Consider the following 19,306-nt stretch of genomic DNA (forward strand, 5'->3'; position numbering starts at 1 on the left):
TTCCCTAAAGATTTTTCCATTTGACAGCTTTTTCCTGTGTCATTCAGGATTTTACTTGGGGGAGGGGAGGGAGAATGACCTCAGATATTTTAAAACAGGTTTTTTTTTCATGTTAGTTTTCACCTTTGACATTACCTCCTTAATTATAAGACCCACAGATGAAATCCTGGGTATTTTTCCACTAAGAACATAAACATCAATATTTCCAATGATCTATGATTTCACTGGGTGTAGACAGTTTCTCTAACCACACAAATCATAACCCCTCTGGTGGTTTCATGAGTTTCTACGGCCAAAAACAATTTGCTACCCAATGATCAAGTTTCTCATGCTGTGCCCCTATAACACAAGCTGAAAAGGTCCAGATCCTGTGATAATAGGGGCAGTCTATCACCAGGGTAGACTTGAAGCCTGTCTAGCTTGGCAAGACCAGGAACAGCTAGGTTCACACCACCACACAATAAGGCATCAGAAGAAATACATGTCAGGTGGTAGAGCAGATGACATGTTGAACTTGAGAGACAGAAAGACCCAGGGTCAAATCCTGAGACATGTGTGACCCTGAGCAAGTCACTTAATTTCTCTCAAACTGAGTTTTCTCGTCTATAAATTGGGGATAACAATAGCACCTACTCATAGGGTTGTTCAAATGAAATAAGATATGTAAAGTACTCTGCAAACTTTAAGCACTGTATAAATACTATTAGTATATTAAAACTTAACTTTTGCTTCAAATACACAATGAGGACTTTTCTAGTCCGTGTCTTTAAGCAAATAGGTCTCAAGAAATATGGGGGAGGGAGGAGGGGGGGGACAGGACCTTCCACCTTTAAATTAGACTCAAAATGGTCCAACAGCAGAATTCAGCCAGCAACCAACACACACATACACAAATATTAACTGATTTAAGCCTCCATCATGAGAGTCTCACTAAAGCAGAAGGACCGAGACTTCACACGTAAGCCAAAATTCTTCCAAATCACAAAACAGCCTTCTGCAGATTACTGAGCTACCAGAGTATAAATCCGGATATCTAACACGACTGTTAAACTACCCTCCTCCATGAACACACCTTTTGACTGAGCTTAACTGACTTATCCCAGGTAAAATCCTCTAAGGAAAGAAGAACATTCTCCATGGAAATCTTATTCAAGGAACTATGGGAAAACAGTTCCAGAGGGCTAGAGGTGTGTGCGTTTTAGTGGAATAAGTGATGGACTTAAGAGTCAAACAAGGAAAGATGAATCAAAATCTTGTCTCAACATTGATTAGTTCTGTGTGACCATGGACAAGTTACTTAACCTCTCTAAGCCTCAGTTTCCTTATCTGTAAAATGGGGATATCACCTAGAGTGAGATATGCCCAGCTCACAGTGTAATCATGAGAATTAAATAAAATCATGCATAAAAGTATTTTTAAAACTTGCTTTTAAAAACTCTAAAGCACTATATAAATATCAGCTATTATCATTAGGGTCGAAGGTCAAGAGGGCTAACGACTTAAACAAGGAGTCACTCAGAAGCAATGTTCCTTTACACTAAAATCAAGAGGTAAAATAAGTAATAATATTAAAGAGGTATGACACCACACCTGGGCCTTGAGAAACTTGTTCCACTCTCACTGGAAAGACACACAAAACAACTGAAGTACATAGGGGCAGCTAGGTGGTGCAGTGGATAGAGCACTGGCCCTGAAGTCAGGAGTACCTGAGTTCAAATCCGGCCTCAGATCAAACACTAACACTTACTAGCTGGGTGACTCTGGGCATGTCACTTAACCCCAATTGCCTAAAAAAAATAAAAATTAAAAATAAAAAAACAATTGAAGTATATAAGGGAAAATATGATTAAATATCAAAATATGTGATACAGATAACAAGTACTGTACGAATTCAGAAAAGAAGAGAAAGCATGATAGGCCAGAATATACAGGAAACATTTCAGAGAGGTGGCCATTTCATAGGATACTTGTGCTTTTAGCCAAAGAACAAGGTTATAATATGGGGCAGCGGGGTGACACAGTAGATAGAGTGCTGGACCAGGAGCCATCTTCCTGAGTTCAGATCTGGCCTCAGGTACTTCCTAGTTGTGTGACTCTGGGCAAGTCACTTAGCCCTGTATGCCTCAGTTTCCTCATCTGTAAAATGTGCTGGAGAAGGAAATGGCAAACCACTCCATTATCTTTACCAAGAAAACTCCAAATGGAATCATGAAAAGTTATATACAACTGAACAACAAAAATGAAATAGTTGACTTTTAGCATAAAATTTCATTTCCCCACCTAAACTTTCCCCTCTCCCCATCAGCAAAAAGGCTGAAATAGAGAAACCAGTAAGATAAGATAATTTATATGCTAGGGTTCCACTTTTGAAGCATGAGGTACAAGCAAAAGCATTCATGGTATCAAAGTTTTAGCAGACAGCAAATAATACCAATAACTGCATTGTACAGCACTTAAAGGCTTACAAAATGGTTTCCATCCATTATCTCCTTTCACCCTTAAACAAGGTGCCTCCTGTTATTCCAATCTCTTTACATCAGATATCCTCAATATTTGATTGGTTTCTTAACTTCATTCTGACCAAAAGCTATTCTGAAATCACTGGCACAAGGGAATACAGCCTACCTTACATAGCTATCAATATGACTGAAGGTGATGGAGGAGGAAATCTGGAGACAGAATGGTATGCTATCAACTCTACCTGGAAACGGGAATGATAACCTCCTAGAAATGATCTCCATGTATTAGAAATCTCAAGAGACCCAGTAAGACACATATTTGGTTAGTACACAAAGAGGATTTTACCACACACAATAAAACCTCATCATATTGTTAAACGTGGGATTTATGCTTCTCCTCCCCTACCCATCAATGAGAATGCCAGTTCCACTTACCCTGTGTACCCCCCCACACACACCCCTCAGCTTCCTCTCCATAAGGAAAGGCACTCATCTGGAATTCAGCAGCTACCAAATACCAGAAACAAAGAGAAGTCCGTTGATTTGGACAATGGCTGAACAAACTATGAAATGTCATGGAATATTACCATTCCCTCAGAAACAGCAAACATGATGAATTAAAAACACAAGAGGACTTATGGAAGTTGAGAGAACAAAGGAAGAGGAACCAAGAGATCACCGAATACAATGAACACATTATTGTAAATGAAAATAACACCAAACACCAACTCGTTCTGATTAACTGTAATGACCAATTTCAGGCCCAGAAGCAGGGGACAAGTAGGGAATGGAACACAGGGTCAGATGCTATTAGAGAGAAGATTCAGTGGGGAAGTATGGGGGCAGGGAAATAGCAAGCAATGACTGATAGAAAAGCAATAGGCATCAATAAACACTTTTTTCCTTTTAGTTCTGTAGCTATAATCACTAACTGATGAAGAATGTCAACTGACAATGCATCTTCAGGGGCTGCCAAAGGCTTGCGATCTTGCCTTGTCCCACCTAGCACTGACTATAATCAGGGAAGGCACTGCCAGATGTCCGGGATGGCAGCTCCATCCTGTTCGGTCAGCCAAGTGTAGGCAGAGCCAGGAGAACCAAGCTGCTGGGAGCACAAGCCTAATCCTGCCTACTCTGCTGCAAATAGCCAATACTTCTGGCTCTGCCCATCTGGAGCTCATTTGATGATAAATCAGTCTCCAGGCTGACTCCTAGGCAAGAAGTACCAGCCCCACCGCCTATCCCGTCCGCCTCAAAGACTGGGACCTCAGTTCTCCAATCATGTGACTGCATTGTGTAATAGCTGCCCGTGTATACAAACAACTCAGACTATTTAAATGTCACTGTAAGAAAGATGCATTATAGTCTAATTTGCATATCTATTCACAGATTACTACTTCCTCTATTTATCTAGCCAGAAAGGTTTTATTCCTATCCCTTGGCTCTCCAAAGACGACAGTAAAGAAAACTTACATCTTGATTATAATTAAAAGTTATACAAGTCCTCAAAACCCTACAGATGTAAAGAATTAGAATGAATGACAAATGACACATGTTCATTTTAGTACTTACATCAGTCATTTAATACTTTACTGATCACTAAATGCTGGATTATCTCAAAGGTTAGACACATACAAGCATTACTTCATTGCCAAGTAACATTAAAAATTCAACCTTGGAGAGCTAAAGTGGCCTACTAATTTGGTTGCTCCCCCCTCCCAAAAAAAAGATACATCTCTCTCTCTCTCTCTCTCTCTCTCTCTCTCTCTCTCTCTCTCTCTCTCTCTCTGTGTGTGTGTGTGTGTGTGTGTGTGTGTGTGTGTGTGTGTGTCTGTCTCTGTCTCTCTCTCATTTGAATTGAACCAAACCCAACCTGAGAGAAGAAAATAATCCTACAAGGGGTAAGGGGTGGGGTGGGATTAGAATATGATCAAATCAAGTATTCACTCCAAGCACTAATTTCTCCACCCAAGTGAAAATTTAATTGGATCACAAACAAACCTCCTAAGGATAATAAGTAAAAGAGTTGGAGAAAATCCTTACACCCATGTTGACAGAGCCCAGCCTCTCCCAAAACCCTAGCAGCCCAGTCCAGAATCACAAATGTGAAACCAAGTTTCACTATGAGACAAACAGCACTGATTCTGAAGTCTAAGAGGACATGAGCTCAAATCTTACTTCTGACAACAGAGGTATAACCTTGGCCAAGTCACTTAAACTCTCTTGGGTCTCAATTTCATTATCTGTAAATATAAATTAATAAGGGACTATTGAAAAAAAATGGAGTGAAATCACCTACCCACTACAAAACATTTCTAGTGCAGTCCAGGAGGATTCTCTTAGCAAGAGATCTCACACACACACACACACACACATATATTTCCCCCTTGGTGAGGTAACTGGGGCTAAGTGACTTGCCTAGGGTCACATAGCTAATGTGTCTGAGGCCACACTTGAACTCAGGTCCTCCTGACTCCGGTGCTCTATCTACTGCACCACCTAGTTGCCCCTGATACATATATTCACTATTCACTAACCCACACTAATTCTGAATCCCAGGCTAAAAATATTCAAGTATAGATAGTTCCTATTTTTTGGTATAGAATGCACCATATTACAGTAATGGGTAATTTTTTTACGCTTTAATATAGCAGAAGTTATTGTATGAGTTCACGTGACTTAAGATTTTCCTCTAAAACAAAAATAATGTTCATGTGTTTTGGTAATATGAAGCTTATAACTTCATTTCTATCCCAAGATACCCTTTGTTTGTAGCTGAGATGATGTCAGGGAAGTTTTAATTTATGTTTTTACACTAGAACTTGGGATTTATAACATTTTCTTTCCAAACTAGCCACAACTGGGGAGGTCTGGAGAACCCACTGCAGATTGTAACTAAGCAAGGTCAATGTTGCCTGACTTTTTTTGCCTTCTCTTTTCTGAGCTGCCTTTCTCCTCCATTCTCCTAATACCCACAGTAAAATATTCAACCTGATTCCAGAGCTATTAAAAGTTGCTGGAAGTGTCGCTGAGCAACGCTATCTGTACCCACATCAACCTCGACTATTCTAAGTCTGACTCCCATTCAGAATCCGACCTTTGCCAGTGGTGGTAAAAGATAGCCCAGAGTTCCCTTACCAGGTTTCCTGCCCAGTAAAGTATTCCTCAAAAAGGCAGGACAACAGATCCTGAGAGAGTCCTCATTAATAGGCTATGTCTACTGAATGTCTTTCCTAGGCTGGTTTTTAAATTTTTTTTTTAAGTATTAGTATTAAGAATGAATATTCTCTAGCCAACATATACAAAGTGGAAGGGCCGCGAGGTGCAGGCAAAAATTAAAACATTTTTTTATTATTAACCTATTCCATGTAGGGAAGCCTTCTTAGGAAATGGTGAAATTCCTGACCAGTGACAGCCTGTGGGAACCAATCACCAAGAGAACCAAGTAAAAACAAAGCCGCAATGATGAGGATGTAGCAGCAGAACAATGCAGCTACTAGAGGAGACGAGATTGTCTGAAGATAACAATATCCCCAGGAGTTACACTAGCAGCTATATTACTATATTAGCCTAGGAAGCTTTGTTCAAAGGGCAGGGTTCTCTCCAAAACCATCTGTTGGGGCTCTTGAGTTAATTCTGGTTTGCAGACTCAGCATTAACATTTCAAGGTTGTTAACCACTACAAACCAACTAAGGCAGATTCTCTTTTCCCCCCTCTGGTAGTAGCTTATTATATCCTTGCGAAGTGAAGATAGCCTTTCAATGAAATGGAGATGCTGTAAATGAAAGGAGATATGCTCTTTTAATAATGCACACGGGGTTCAAAAGAAAAGTCCCACAACCCAGGCATGGTGCATTTAGAAAGTCTTTAATTCTACTAACACATCCAGCTTCAGTTTTCATATTTTAGTGGAAAATATGCGGAACAAGGACAACACAGAAGCAGCCATAGATGGGCCTCCATGGGAGCTAATGTATATAGCCCAAGGAAATGTGACAAAATCAAGTGCTCCCTCCCCGCCCCCGAACAACAAACACACTCTTTTAACTGAGGAACCAGAGCAAAATCTGATAATTACCTGCTTCATGATATTACTCAATCTGAATGACACCACACTTTAAAAGGCAGCTGCACCAGTATTTTTCCTATGGTAATTGGTACAGACCATTTACCACAATGGATACTCTCAGAGTGTGTTCTTGCCCCAACTTAAGATTTTTTTTAAAACCCAGGAAGTTAAATAATTTAAGTTAAAGCATCTGGATACTTTATCCAGATGTCTACTAACCCAGTTATTACAGGTGCTTCACATGTGCCTCAAACAAACGTGGCAGCCACTGCTGCCAATAGTAAGACTATTTATCAAAACATGAATTTTCTTTAGTTGAGTATCCAAAAAAAATAAAAGGGCACATATTCTAAAGTCAGTTGTGTAGAAGTTAAGCCTTTTGAGGGCAAGTACTGTCCCTCTCCTGAATTTGCTGTACTCCCAGCACCTACAATAAATGCTTGTAAACTGACAGAAATGGAAGTAAAAGTGGAGTAATTTACATAAAGGAATAAAGGTTTAATTGGGCATACCTGTAAGACACACCAAAGTTCTAATGTCTGTAGGTCCAACATGCATTTGGGTAGCTGGAAGTAAAAGTCTACCGAGTCCCCAGCACAATAATTATATATATACTAGGACATAAGTGTATGTGTGTGCCTGTTTGCCTTTCAGAAGGGAGGTTAACAGGCTAGAACTCTGAAATGCTTAATCACTGCTTAAACCTCAATCAGTGACAATTGAGAACTGTGAATTCCATCTCATTAACTAATTAAGGGAAGCAGCATCACCAACAATTGTGCATTTCTTAAAAACCTAAAAAAACCCCCTAATAATTAGTTTTACAACCCCAAAAGTTGTTAAAAAAATTATATTATCCCCAGTACAAAGGTTCTCCTTTTCCTTTTCACTCCCAAAGGAGTCCAGGGGTCCCCTTGCATATCCTCTGAAAGGGCTATTTCAAGCATTTCAAACTTCAGGTCTACATCTACTGATATTCATCGTGAATCAGAATAACCCAACCCAAGTGGTTCAGAGCCTCCTAGATTAAGAATGAGTGGTTCTACTGATTTCTCTGGCCTACCACCTTAGTCAATAAGAAGTGAAAAATGACATTCTGGATCAAACATTCTGGATTCCTGACACAACTAAAAAGATTCCACCTCTAGTAACATAGGGGAAAGAGGGCGCTCCACACTCCCTGTTGCCTTCCCCTTCCCCCCCCCCTTTACTTTTCCGACCTAGGATCTGCAGGTATTCTGCTGCCTCAGACCTTAAAGGCACCTCAGTTTTGGTCACTGCGTACCTTATACACACTACAGGAAGACAGAAAAAGGCTTCAATAGCTAGGGACATCTCTCCTTTCCTCTCCTACCCCCAGTCTCCAGCACTTAGCGTCAGCCTCTTTTGCAGACTAGAGTGAGGAGTAGACAGACAGATTTTGGAAACCTTGGTAGATCTTTGGAAATCTGGTTGGCTCTCAGCCAACACCTCCAATAAATAGGATGTGCACCAAACCGAGGAATCTGTGGGTCCTCTCTTCCTGCAGCGCTTTCTCGATCGCGCATAGAAAAGGACAGCTCAGAGCACAGAAATCTGCTGGAGCTGAGATTTCCAGGCTTGGGAGAGAGTGCCGGTTTCCCTCCCCCTACCGCCCCTACAATTACAGTGCAAACCCCCAATTCAGGTGTCCTTCCGCAGGAGACTCCTCCTGCCAACATGACAGCGAAGTCGCAGCGCGGTCGCTTCGGGCGACCCGGAGCTGCTTCCCCTCGCCGTCAGGGATGATGTCCGGCTCCAGTCCGGCTGCCTCTCCCTCCACTCCCCCAGCCCGACCAAGGGCGGGCACCTACCTCGATCCACTTCTGCGCCTCGTGGAAGGCTGGCTCCGGAGGAGGGTCGTGCTGCAGCTCTTCCAGACCCAAGCCAAGACTAGCCATTTGCACACGCCCCCGGTCCTCTGCAGACTCGGCCGCCGCTGGAGATGGGAGAATGGACGCAGGGGTCGTTCCGCCCCCTCCTTCCCTCCCTATCCTTCCCCAGGGCAGGTCCGAGCAAGCTGGAGGGAGAGGTTAGAGGCCGCCACCGCCGCCTCCGCCACCGCCGCCACCACCACCACTGCCGCCGCCGCCGCCACCGGCTGACTGCCAACACCGCCCCGGGAGACCTGGCGACGGGGCGGGGGCGGCCTAGGGGAGGGGGGGGAGGGCTCACGCTGCTGCAGCGGCAGTTCCCAGCGCCGGCTGCGCTCCGCCGGGGTGAGCGGGGTCCCCGCTGGGAGGCAGCGACGCAGCTCTAGCTCCCCACCTTCTCTCGCTCCTCCTCCTCCTCCTCTTCCTCCTCCTCCCCCCTACCGCCTAAAAATAAACAAGCGGCGCTACTGCGGTGCCCACCCTGCCGACCTCCTTTCCTCCTCCTCAAGCGGAGGTCATACGCCTCCAAACCCGGCACCGGCCTGAGCAAGGGCGACGGAGAACCGCGGGACGTGCCCCACACCTGGAAAGAGAGGGGCGCATAGCCGGGCGTGCTAAAGCGCTGCGGCTGTGGGCGGGCGGCCTTAGCCAGGGACACGGAGAAGTGACAGTGTCCGCCTGCATCTGCAGGACGGAGCGAGCTGCGTCCCACTCCCCCAGCCTCTCCGGGCTGCAGTTGGGAGACAGTTCAGCCCTTGACCTGTCGACAGTTCAGCCCTTGACCTGTCCGGAGCCCTTTAAGCGGTTTGATCACTTTAAAAAGAAGGGGAGAAAAGGCAAAACCATCACATGCACACAATGACCTTCTCCTTTTTCTCTATTTCTTTATTTATCTCCTTTTCTTTATGTAGTCACATAAGCCATTCTCTTTGACTGAGAGGCTGAACGGGTCAGGTATTTTATTCTCCTAGAGAAGGGCTAGCTGGCAAAGGGTGAAGCTGGTATGAGGTTTTCGAAGGCCTTTGGTCTGGCCCTGGGAAATCCCCAGGCGCTGGGCTCCAGTCCCATGGTCAAGTATCGAAACCAAAGTGGAATTTACCTGTTTTTCCTGTTACTCCAGTGACAGGTTGGATGGTCGGATGAAGCAAAAGAGATAGTCTTGAATTTCCCTCACCTACAACTGCTATCACAATTAGTTCCTTCTTCAAACCCCCTTCTCTAAAATCGAAGGGAGGAAGCCAGAATCCAGGAACAGGGATCCAGAAGAAAAGAGGAAATAAGTGGGGGGGGGGGTGGAGAAGGGGGTGCCAACAGATGTAGACAATGAAAGGTAAACCGCAAAGGATGTTGACTAGGGCTATGGAGGTCCAGAGATTTCAGAGATCCAAGAGTTCTCAACCTGAGACCCCTAGATAGATAAATATTTTTGATAATTGTATTCCAATATATTTAGGTTCCTTTGTAATCCTATATATTTTATTTTTATGTACTTTACAGCGTTATTCTGAGAAGTCCATAGGCTTCACCAGACTGCCAATGGAATCCTTCACAAATGTTATCAATTCCTGGGCTAGGTAGGCGAAGCCCCTTATTTTACAGATGAAAAGACTGAGCCCCCCAAAAAGAGTGTAGTGATTTGCCCAAGGTCACACTGCTGTTAAATAGCACAGCAAGAATTCAGCTCATTTTCACTTATTCTACATCTAGTGTACTTTCTGCTGCAAATTGCTAAGTAACACACAAAGTTCTGATCCTGGCTGAATCTCTCACTACTTGTATGACCTTGGGCAGGTCCTAATCTCCTTGGTCCTAAATTTTCTTTTATAAGGAAGGGAAATGATAGGATTATACTAGATGACTTGGCTTCCTCATAGCCCTTAGAGGCACGATGCAATCAACCAATCAATATCCTAAGAATTTTAAGGAATTCTCAGGAAATGCTGATTATTGTGGAAGATAAGACTAAAAACCTTCCTGGGTTTGTTATGAATTGACCATATAAAAGTCTAAGTGATAAGTGTTTTAATGGAGCTGTATGATTCAATTCAACAAATATTTATTAAGGACTTACAAGTACTGCTAAGCACTGCAGATACAAAGACACAAATGAAGTCCCTGCCTTCGATGAGCTTACAACATTCTAATGGAGCAAACCACTTGAACCTAAAAAAAGAAAATGTGAGATATATGCAAAGTAATTTGCCTGAAGGAGGGCAATAGCAAATAAAGGAATAATCTCATTTAAGAGGTTCAAGGTGAACCTTGAAGGGGGTAGGGGTTCCAAAAGATCAAAAAAAAAAGGAGAGACCATTCTAGCTGTAATGTAGGGCTATGAGGGGAAATAATTTGAAATTAATCTGGAAAGATAGTTGAGAGCCAGATTGTGAAGAGCGTGCTTAAATGCCAAATACAAGGAGCATATATTTTATACTAGGGATAAGAGGAAGATACCAGTGGCATGGTCATGTTAAGTATATCCCTTTAGTAATAGAGTAAAAGATAGATTAAAAAGGGTAGAGGGATTCCAGCTGGTAAACTATTGAAATGGTGGAGACAAGAGATTCAGAAGGCCTGAACTGAGGCAAAGGCCTCAAGTAGAAAAAAGGGAACAGTTATGAACTATATTATAGAGATATGCTCAGGATGACCTGGCAATTGAGTGGACATGGGAGGCTCAAGCAGAGGGAAGAAATAAGGTCAAGGTTTTAAACCTGATTGATGGGAAGGATAGTAGTGTCCCTGACAGAAATAGGGAAGAGAGTGAGAGGGAAGGAAAGAGAGTTAGTTATGTTTTGGACTCGTTGAGTTCGAGATGCATATGGGAACAACCAAGTGGAGATAGCCAGCAGGTACTTGGTGATCCAAAATATAACTCAGGAGAGAGATGTGGACTAGATATGTAGATTTGGGAGTCATTTATGGAGAGATGATAATTAAATCCATGTGAACTGGTAATATAGAGAAAAGTATAGAGAGAAGACTGAGGACAGATCCCTGGGGTATACCTCCCTCTGGGGGCAGGACTTTAATGAAATGACCTTGCCAAAGAGGCTGAAAAAGAGTAATCAGAAAAGAAGTGAGGGAAATCAGAAGAGAGCAGGAATGGGAAAATCTAGGGAGGGGACAATGTTAAGCCACCTGCATTCACTGGTCGACAGTGTTAAACACTACAGTGAGATCCAAAAGGATAAAGTTAAAGTGAAGGTCTGTGGATTTAGCAATTAAGAGTGTTGATAACCTTGCAAAAAGCTTTTTCAGTCAAGTGGTGGAGACTGAAACCAGATTATAAGAGGTCATGAAATGAGTGGGAGGTGAAGTGAAGGCTATAGAAGGCTTCTAGAATTTTGGCTGTGAAAAGGAGGAGAGATATAGGACAATAGTTTCAAAGGATGGAAAATCAAATAAAGGGTTTTTGTTTTTTTAAGGATATGGAGGATTTGACATGATTGTAGGCACTAGGAAAGGAAACAGTAAATAAAATAAAGTTGAAGATTAGAAAAGGACAAAAAAGAGAGACAGAAGGGAGAGGATCAAAGGCAGTAGAGGGGTTGATTCTGGCAAGAGAAAGGGTCACCTCTTCCTTAGAGGCTGTAATAAGGGAGGAATGAATGAGAGACAGTATTGAGCAGATTTGGGAATTGTGTAGAATAACCTCATGGCAGGTGACCACCATTTTCTTGGTAAAGTACAAGATTAGGTCTTCCGCTGAGAGGGAAAGGAGAGAATTGGTATGTATGGGGCTTGAAGAAACAAGTAAAGGTTTATAGCTTAAGCTGTGCAAAGTGCTAGAAAATCAGTCACAAAATAATAAAAGAATGGACATGCAGCAGTGAAGGTCCATTTGAGTAAGTTGTTTTTTTAATGAGTCCTATGATTTCATCACTGTAGGTAGGCAATATAGATCATTACCTTCTGTGCAAATTACAGTATTAGCTGCCTGGGGCACTGAAGTATCATGTAATTTGCCCTGCTCATAAAGCCAGTATATGTCAGAGGTAGAGCTCGAACCCAGGTCTTTCTGACTACACGGCTAGCTCTCTGTACATAATTCAACACTCTGTCAATGAGATTATAGAATATATATCTGTACAGTTGGAATGCTTCCTTCCTCCAGCATTCAGTAGCATAGAAGCAAGAAGCAGAAAAGAGAGGAAGGATGATCCAGGGGAAGGAATAGGAACTGTGAAATTCAAACCCAGATATAGCCTCATATTTGGCTTCCCCCCCTTTTTTTTGAGGCAATCAGTGTTAAGTGACTTGTTCAGGATCACACAGTTAATAAGTGTCTGAGGCAAAATTTGAACTCAGGTCCTCTTGACTGTAGGCCCAGCGTGCTATCTATGCTGCACTACCTACCTGCCCCTTGACTTTTCTTTTAATGAAATGTAGCCTGGAAAATTCTCTTCTGTCAGCCCAGCAAAAGACTACCTGCCAGTTATCTGAGGACCAGCCCAGCTAGGTGTCAAAGGGCCATGACCAGAAGGTTGGTCAAGGACATTCTAGCTGGAACAATTCACAAACACCACCTACTAACGTATGCTAGTACTATCACCTGCATCAGTGAAGCTATCCTTGAAGTAGGTAACTTTGGTTCATGTGTGGAGACTTAGAATAAGGAGACTTTTTAACTAACAACTTTACCAAAACTACCTATGTGAGCAATGAGGTAGGCTCCCAAAGAGCCACGTGCTAAAATCTCTGATGATCATGTTGGAGTAGATTGCAAGTCTAGCATCATCATTATCATCACTGACAACAGATATTTACTGCCTTTGGAGGTAACATGGATAGTGTGGGGCACTCAGAGTCAGGAAGACCTGGGTTCAAATTCTTCTCCAGACATTTACTGGCTGGTGACCTTAGCTGAGACACATACCTTCTCAGCCTCAGTTTCCTCATCTGCAAAATGGGAATAAATTTCCTAGCTGTGTGGTTGTGGACAAGTCTCTGAGCCCATCTATAAAATGAAGATGGTAATAGCTATAGTACTCACTTCATAGGGTTATTGCAAGATTCAAATAAAATAAGGTATATGTAGTTGAGTGTTGAACAAGGAACCCTTTCCTGCCTAGTCCACTTGATGAAATTAAAAGATATAGAGGACAGGTGAAAGAGACAAAGAAATGTAAGCATGTTCTCCTTACAGACTGAGTGGCCCATTTGCCCTTAGTGGTAGCAAGGTGGTGTGTGACAGCAAAGTTGCTTAGTGAATAGAGCACTGGACTCAAAGTTGGGAAGAATTGAATTTGAATCCTCCCTAAGACGCCTACTGGATGTGTGACTGGACAAGTCACTTAACTTATATCAACCTCAGTTTCCTCATCTGTAAAATGTGGATAACATCCACTTCTTCCTACTTCATAGGGTTGTGGTAAGCTTCAAATGAGGTGATATATGTTAAGTACTTTGCCAACATTAAATTGCTATATAAATTTTAGCTATTATCATTATAATAGACCATTGAGCATTCATTAGGAGGGCAGCTAGGTGGCACAGTGGATAGAGTACAGGGCTTGGAGTCAGGAAAATTCATCTTTCTGATTTCAAACCTGGCCTCAGACATTTATTAACTGTGTGACCCTGGGCAAGTCAATTAACCATGTTTGCCTCGGTTTCTTCATCTATAAAATGAACTGGAGAAGGAAAGGGCAAACCATTCCAGTATCTTTGCCAAGAAAACACCAAATGGGGTCACAAAGAGTCAGACATGGCTGAAAACAAGTGAATGACAGATTAACCATTGGATAAAAACACCTGAAGATTGGCTGAGAGGACCAGGTATGCCCATAGATAAAAAGCAAGGCAACCCCAATCTGAGACTGTTGAGAGCTGAGCCCAGGATGGAGGAAAAAAATCCCAGCTCTTGAGTTCATTCTTCACCTTTTCTTTTGCATTTCTTAGAAAACATACCAAGAGTAGAGATAAAAAGGATTTCTCTCTCTTCCTACCCCCATTAGCAATGAAATCTTGCAGCTAAAACATATGGCAACATGCAGTGGAGTCAAGTCCAACTATGGAATCATGTTCATGAGAGACGTAGAAAGTCAGGAAATGGCAGAATCTGGGGATAATGGGACCCTGCTCCTCCTAGGATGTGGGCTTCCAGTCTTTCCAAAAGTACATAGCAATACCATAAGCCAGGGTATCGCCTCCACAAGCTGGAGATGGTAACTACCACCAAATAGTTAAGCAGCATCCATCCAAGCAGCATTCTATGACATCCAGTGACAATATCTGCAGACAGAGGAGGTGTGCCCTGCGGAAACCCTGAGACCAGGGCACTCAAGAGGAGTGTGACAGCATAATGATAGCCCTGAGATGCCAGAGGCACAAATTGCCTCGCTTACATATGCTGTCCAAATGTATTTCCTGTATGTGTGCTTTTCCACTCGTGAACCCTACGTATGTTCCCAATGACACCGTATGTGTTTGTGGAAGAACACATTCCAGGTTGAAAGGGGGGAGAGGCTTCATTGTTACCATTCTAATTATGGTGGTGATGTTTTTGTTGAGTTGTTTCAGTCATGTCCAACTCTTCGTGACCTCATTTGGGGTTTTCTTGGCAAAGATACAGGAGTGGTTGGCCAGTTCCTTCTCCAGGTCATTTTACAGGTGAGGAAACCGAGGCAAACAGAGTTAAGTGACTTGCCCTGGGTCATACAGCATATAAGTGTCTGAAGCCAAATTTGACACCAGACCCAGTGCTCTCTCCTCTGCCTCTGATCTTACTATATACCATTTCGCTAAAAGCCTTTGAGATAATGTGTCTTCTGGCTTCCTGACTAGAGTCAAGGAAAACATATTGGAAGAGGGGGACTCAAGCTATAAGATCATAGATTTAGAACTGGAAGACTTTGAGTCCCATCCTGTAATATTGCAGTTGAGGAAACAGGCAGAGAAAAGTTAAGTGACTTGCCCAGGGTCCACAGTGTCTGAGGCAGGATTAAAACTCAGGTTTTCCTTACTACAAGGTCAGTGCTCCATCTTCGATGCCACCTAGCAGACTCACAGATTACCTTGAGCCTGGGGTAGTGATCTCCTTGAAAACCCAACCTATAAGTGTGAGTTGGTAGGATAGCTCCAAAAGATACTGTATAAACCCTTAAAGTGCTGTATAAATTGTAGGTATTATTATAAGTCCCATTTTAAAATATACTTTTGTTTTTATTTCACAGTCTTTTTATACTGAAAATACCAGAGAATTTTTAACACTGAATGCCATATCATAAGCAGACATTTTAGGAGATCATTTGATTTAAGCAAACATCCCATTTCAAATTTCTTTAATCTATTATTTATTTTGACTCTGCTATTTTTGTTGGAAGAGGTAGTTTATCAGGAAGGTTTAAGGTCCCAGTTCTGACTCCCATGGAAATGCGGCTTACCTGGGAAACTCTCTTAAGACTAAAAACTAATTTTATTCAGAACTAATAAATACCAACTATAATGATCATTTGCATGTACATAATAAAACAGAAAAAGAGGATTGCACATGAAACTGCAGATCTCTGTCATGTAGTTTGCTTTTCTTTTTAAGGTGATAATGAGATTAACTTATAGCTTTCAAAGCTATCCTGTTTGTGGGGCCTTCCTTCTTTCTATTTAAAAAAAAAACTTCAATTACCCTTTTCTTTCTTCTCTTCTTTTTCAATTTGTACCTTTTATCCACAGAAGCAGTTTGGTGCTATAGTTAGGGCCAGCCTTAATGTCAGGAAGACCTGGTTTCAGGTCCAGACTCTGACACACCCCAGCTGTGTGACCATGAGCAGGTCACCTGCCTTCTAGGTGTCCCATTGTGAGTGGAGGGAGTCTCTATCTGAGGAGTTCCCTGGACTGATGTGCTCACCGATCCAGACCAATAACAACAACTCAGAGATATAAAAATCGTATTTTAGAATGAGGAGGATTATCATTCAACCTGCATAAACTAAAGTTAATGAAAACTTAAGCAGGTTTGGGGAAAGAGGTGGAATTGTGTAAGCACTTTCTGGTTCATCTTTGCTGATACAGGGCCAGACGTTATCTCTGCTTCCCTGTTCCCATGGAAACATTGTCCCAGATGCAGTTCAAGCTAATTTCTTGCTGCCATCTGCCTGTTGAGCTACTGAGGTTTCTTGAAGCTAAAACCATGTGTCGATCTGTTGAGAGGATAAGGTTTATTTAGAGTCTCAATAGATTGTGTATGCAAGACAAAGAGATTGAAAGCAGATTCAATTGGACCTCTTTGTTTTGAATTTCTTGAAACATAGAAAGCGTTAATATTGTATTTGTTTTTGTCATTAACCTGTTAAGACCAATTGACTCAAAGTGTTATTTAAAAGTTCATATTTTTTAAAAAGGGGGGGAGAGAAAAGTTCATATTATATGATCTCCAAATTTGCATAGTTTTATCATTACTTTAAAATCATTAAATTGACCAAATTCCTATGAACTGTTTGAAATGTTTAATGTTTGAAATGTTTAGAGTTCTTCTTCTGAAGAATAATGCAAATATTGAGGGCAAAAAAAAAAGTCTGCCTCATAAAAATATTTTATGCTAGCAAGTTCTTCTTCCAGAAGACACACAAGAATAGAATTAATATTAATAACATTCTTTTATACTCTAACATAAATTATTACTTGCCCAAGGCAAGAAGTTATTTGCAAGGCTAGAATGTATAGATGGTTGTTAAGATTTTTGTTCTGAACCTAGTAATGTGTGTATTTGGTTGTCCTCATTAATTTAATGTAATTCATTGGAATTGGAATTACAATTGGAATTACATTATGGAATGGAATTCAATTCAATCCATCAATTACTTGAGCTACCTATAATTTGCCCCTACTTCTGGAGGTTTCAAAAGTAGTAAGATCTAAGGTTCTTGCTCAAGAACTTTACATTCTAATAGAGAAATTCACGTAAAACAATTAGAGAATAAAACAAGACAGTATATGCTTATGTAACCCATGGCCTAATACTCCAAACTCTGGACTTGTTCACACTGGATTCAATCTTGGCAGGTGGAGGAGGACTCCCAAAATTCACTTTTTCTCCACCTACTTTTTTTCTGGGAACCTCAGAATATAGCTCATGTTTAGGTCTCCAGATAAGGGAGAAAAAGCTTCCAATTCTAGCATATTCACTTAAATAAGAAAGCATACCAAATATAAGACAGCCTTTATTTGATCCCACAGGGAAACAACATGAAGGATTCACAAGAATCAGTTCCCTTCCTTCTCTCTTCCTTCCAGTAAGTCCTGTTTACCTTTATCTCAGGGACCTATACAGACTTCCAGCTGCAGATTACTACCCTGAAGTTTGGATACTTTCTGGAAGGAAACTGTCCTGGGATTGCCAGATGGGAACTTCCTCTCATTCCAGTTAGCCCTGCTTTTCCCCTGAGACCTATACAAGCTTCCAGCCTTATAGTACTACCATAAGGAAACTCCCAGAAGGGAAATGAGCTTCAAGTTGCTAGAGAAGCAACCCCTTCCCTGTCTGACTTTTGTAATCAAAATAACTCATTCTGAAAGAGGAGAGCAACGTATACGTTTTTGCTTCTGCATGTCATGACTCTCTCCCTTGATACTCTTACAGCTCGAAGACTAGGCTCTCAATCCTCAATCTAGGATTACTTGACACTTCACCATAACACTGGGCTTCAGGAATACCTACCTTTAGTCACACGGTTCTTTTCTCCACTTCTGCCATATTTCAAGGTAAGAAGTTATGTCATTGCCTCTCTGGGTACAGGAACTCAGGATTCAGGAAGTAGTTCCTGTTCCGCTATCCAAGAAGCTGGGTCTTAGGGCAGCTAGGTGGCACAGTGGATAGAGCACCGGCCCTGCAGCCAGGAGGACCTGAGTTCAAATTGGCCTCAGACGCTTGATACTAGCTGTGTGACCTTGGGCTGGTCACTTAACTCCGTTGCCTACAAAAAAAGAAGAAAAAAAAAGAAGCTGAGTCTCATGGCTCCATCTTCTCCTAGAGCCATGTAGTTGAAAAGCCCTATCATTGCCTCTTGCTTCCATGTCTCAGGCTCTATATGTGGCAGCACACCAGTTTCAGTGTTCAGTGTTCATGCTATTCCAAGATAATGGTAATTAGTGGCTCTCAGGTTGTGGGAGAAGAGGAAGATAGAGGGGCTTTGCATAGGGTTTAAAGTCTATTCTTAATTATTATTAGCTTATTTCTAACTGCCCTTGACTTTCAATTGAAGACTCATTGATCCCTTTTAAACAATCCAAAGTGGTGGTTCCAATCAATCAATCAAGAAAATACAATCAAGAAAAAAATAATAATTATAATATAATGTAATACTACAATAAAAACAAGAGCAATAATCTGCAATAGCTTGAGCCAATCATATCAACCCCTCTTTTACAATGAAAGTCAATCACTATTTCTCAATGAGATGTGAGTAAGCTGACAATTACCCAGGCCCAACTGCCAGTAACCTTTTAAATCTCTTTCCCCAAAAAAAACATGGAGGGTCAGCTAGAGGATAGAGCACCAGCCCTGAGGTCAGGAAGACCTAAGTTCAAATCCAACCTCAGGCCAAACACTTGACACTTACTAGCTGTGTGACCTTGGGCAAGTCAGTGAACCCCAATTACAATAAATAAATAAAATAACAAACAAACAACAAACAAACAACAACAACAAAAATATGGAGTCTCTGCAAATCAAGAGAGCCAGTAATCTACAGAGAGCTGCCCTGGAAGCCCAAAAGGCCTGAGTTCAAAAACTCTATATAATCTTCGTCAAGTCTCAGTGTTCTTGGCGATCCTCTAAGACTATGAGATACATAGAAGTTGTCTACCTGCCTTAGTAGACACAACTTTTTCATCCTATATCAGTGAACTAGCAGATTTGAATCTTATTCTAATCCCCAGTAAAAAGTCT

At 41.8% G+C, this 19,306-nt stretch overlaps 1 protein-coding gene across 4 annotated transcripts in view; it reads right to left on the reverse strand.

The window, feature by feature from the left end:
- Positions 1-8,757, reverse strand: part of LIMCH1 (LIM and calponin homology domains 1) — a 365,498-nt gene extending 356,741 nt beyond the window's left edge. The window contains exon 1 of one of the 4 annotated variants that reach the window (XM_078148667.1): positions 8,362-8,757. In XM_078148667.1, the coding sequence (XP_078004793.1) occupies positions 8,362-8,448 (87 nt within the window). In that variant the 5' untranslated portion in view covers positions 8,449-8,757. The remainder of the gene's footprint in view (positions 1-8,361) is intronic. The other 3 variants (XM_020990988.2, XM_020990997.2, XM_078148668.1) reach the window with 3 other exon arrangements.
- Positions 8,758-19,306: the final 10,549 nt, after the last annotated feature.

The sequence above is a fragment of the Phascolarctos cinereus genome, unplaced genomic scaffold (genome assembly GCF_003287225.1).
Source record: "Phascolarctos cinereus isolate Bilbo 61053 unplaced genomic scaffold, phaCin_HiC Scaffold_9;HRSCAF=440, whole genome shotgun sequence".
NCBI classification, from domain to species: Eukaryota; Metazoa; Chordata; class Mammalia; order Diprotodontia; family Phascolarctidae; genus Phascolarctos; species Phascolarctos cinereus.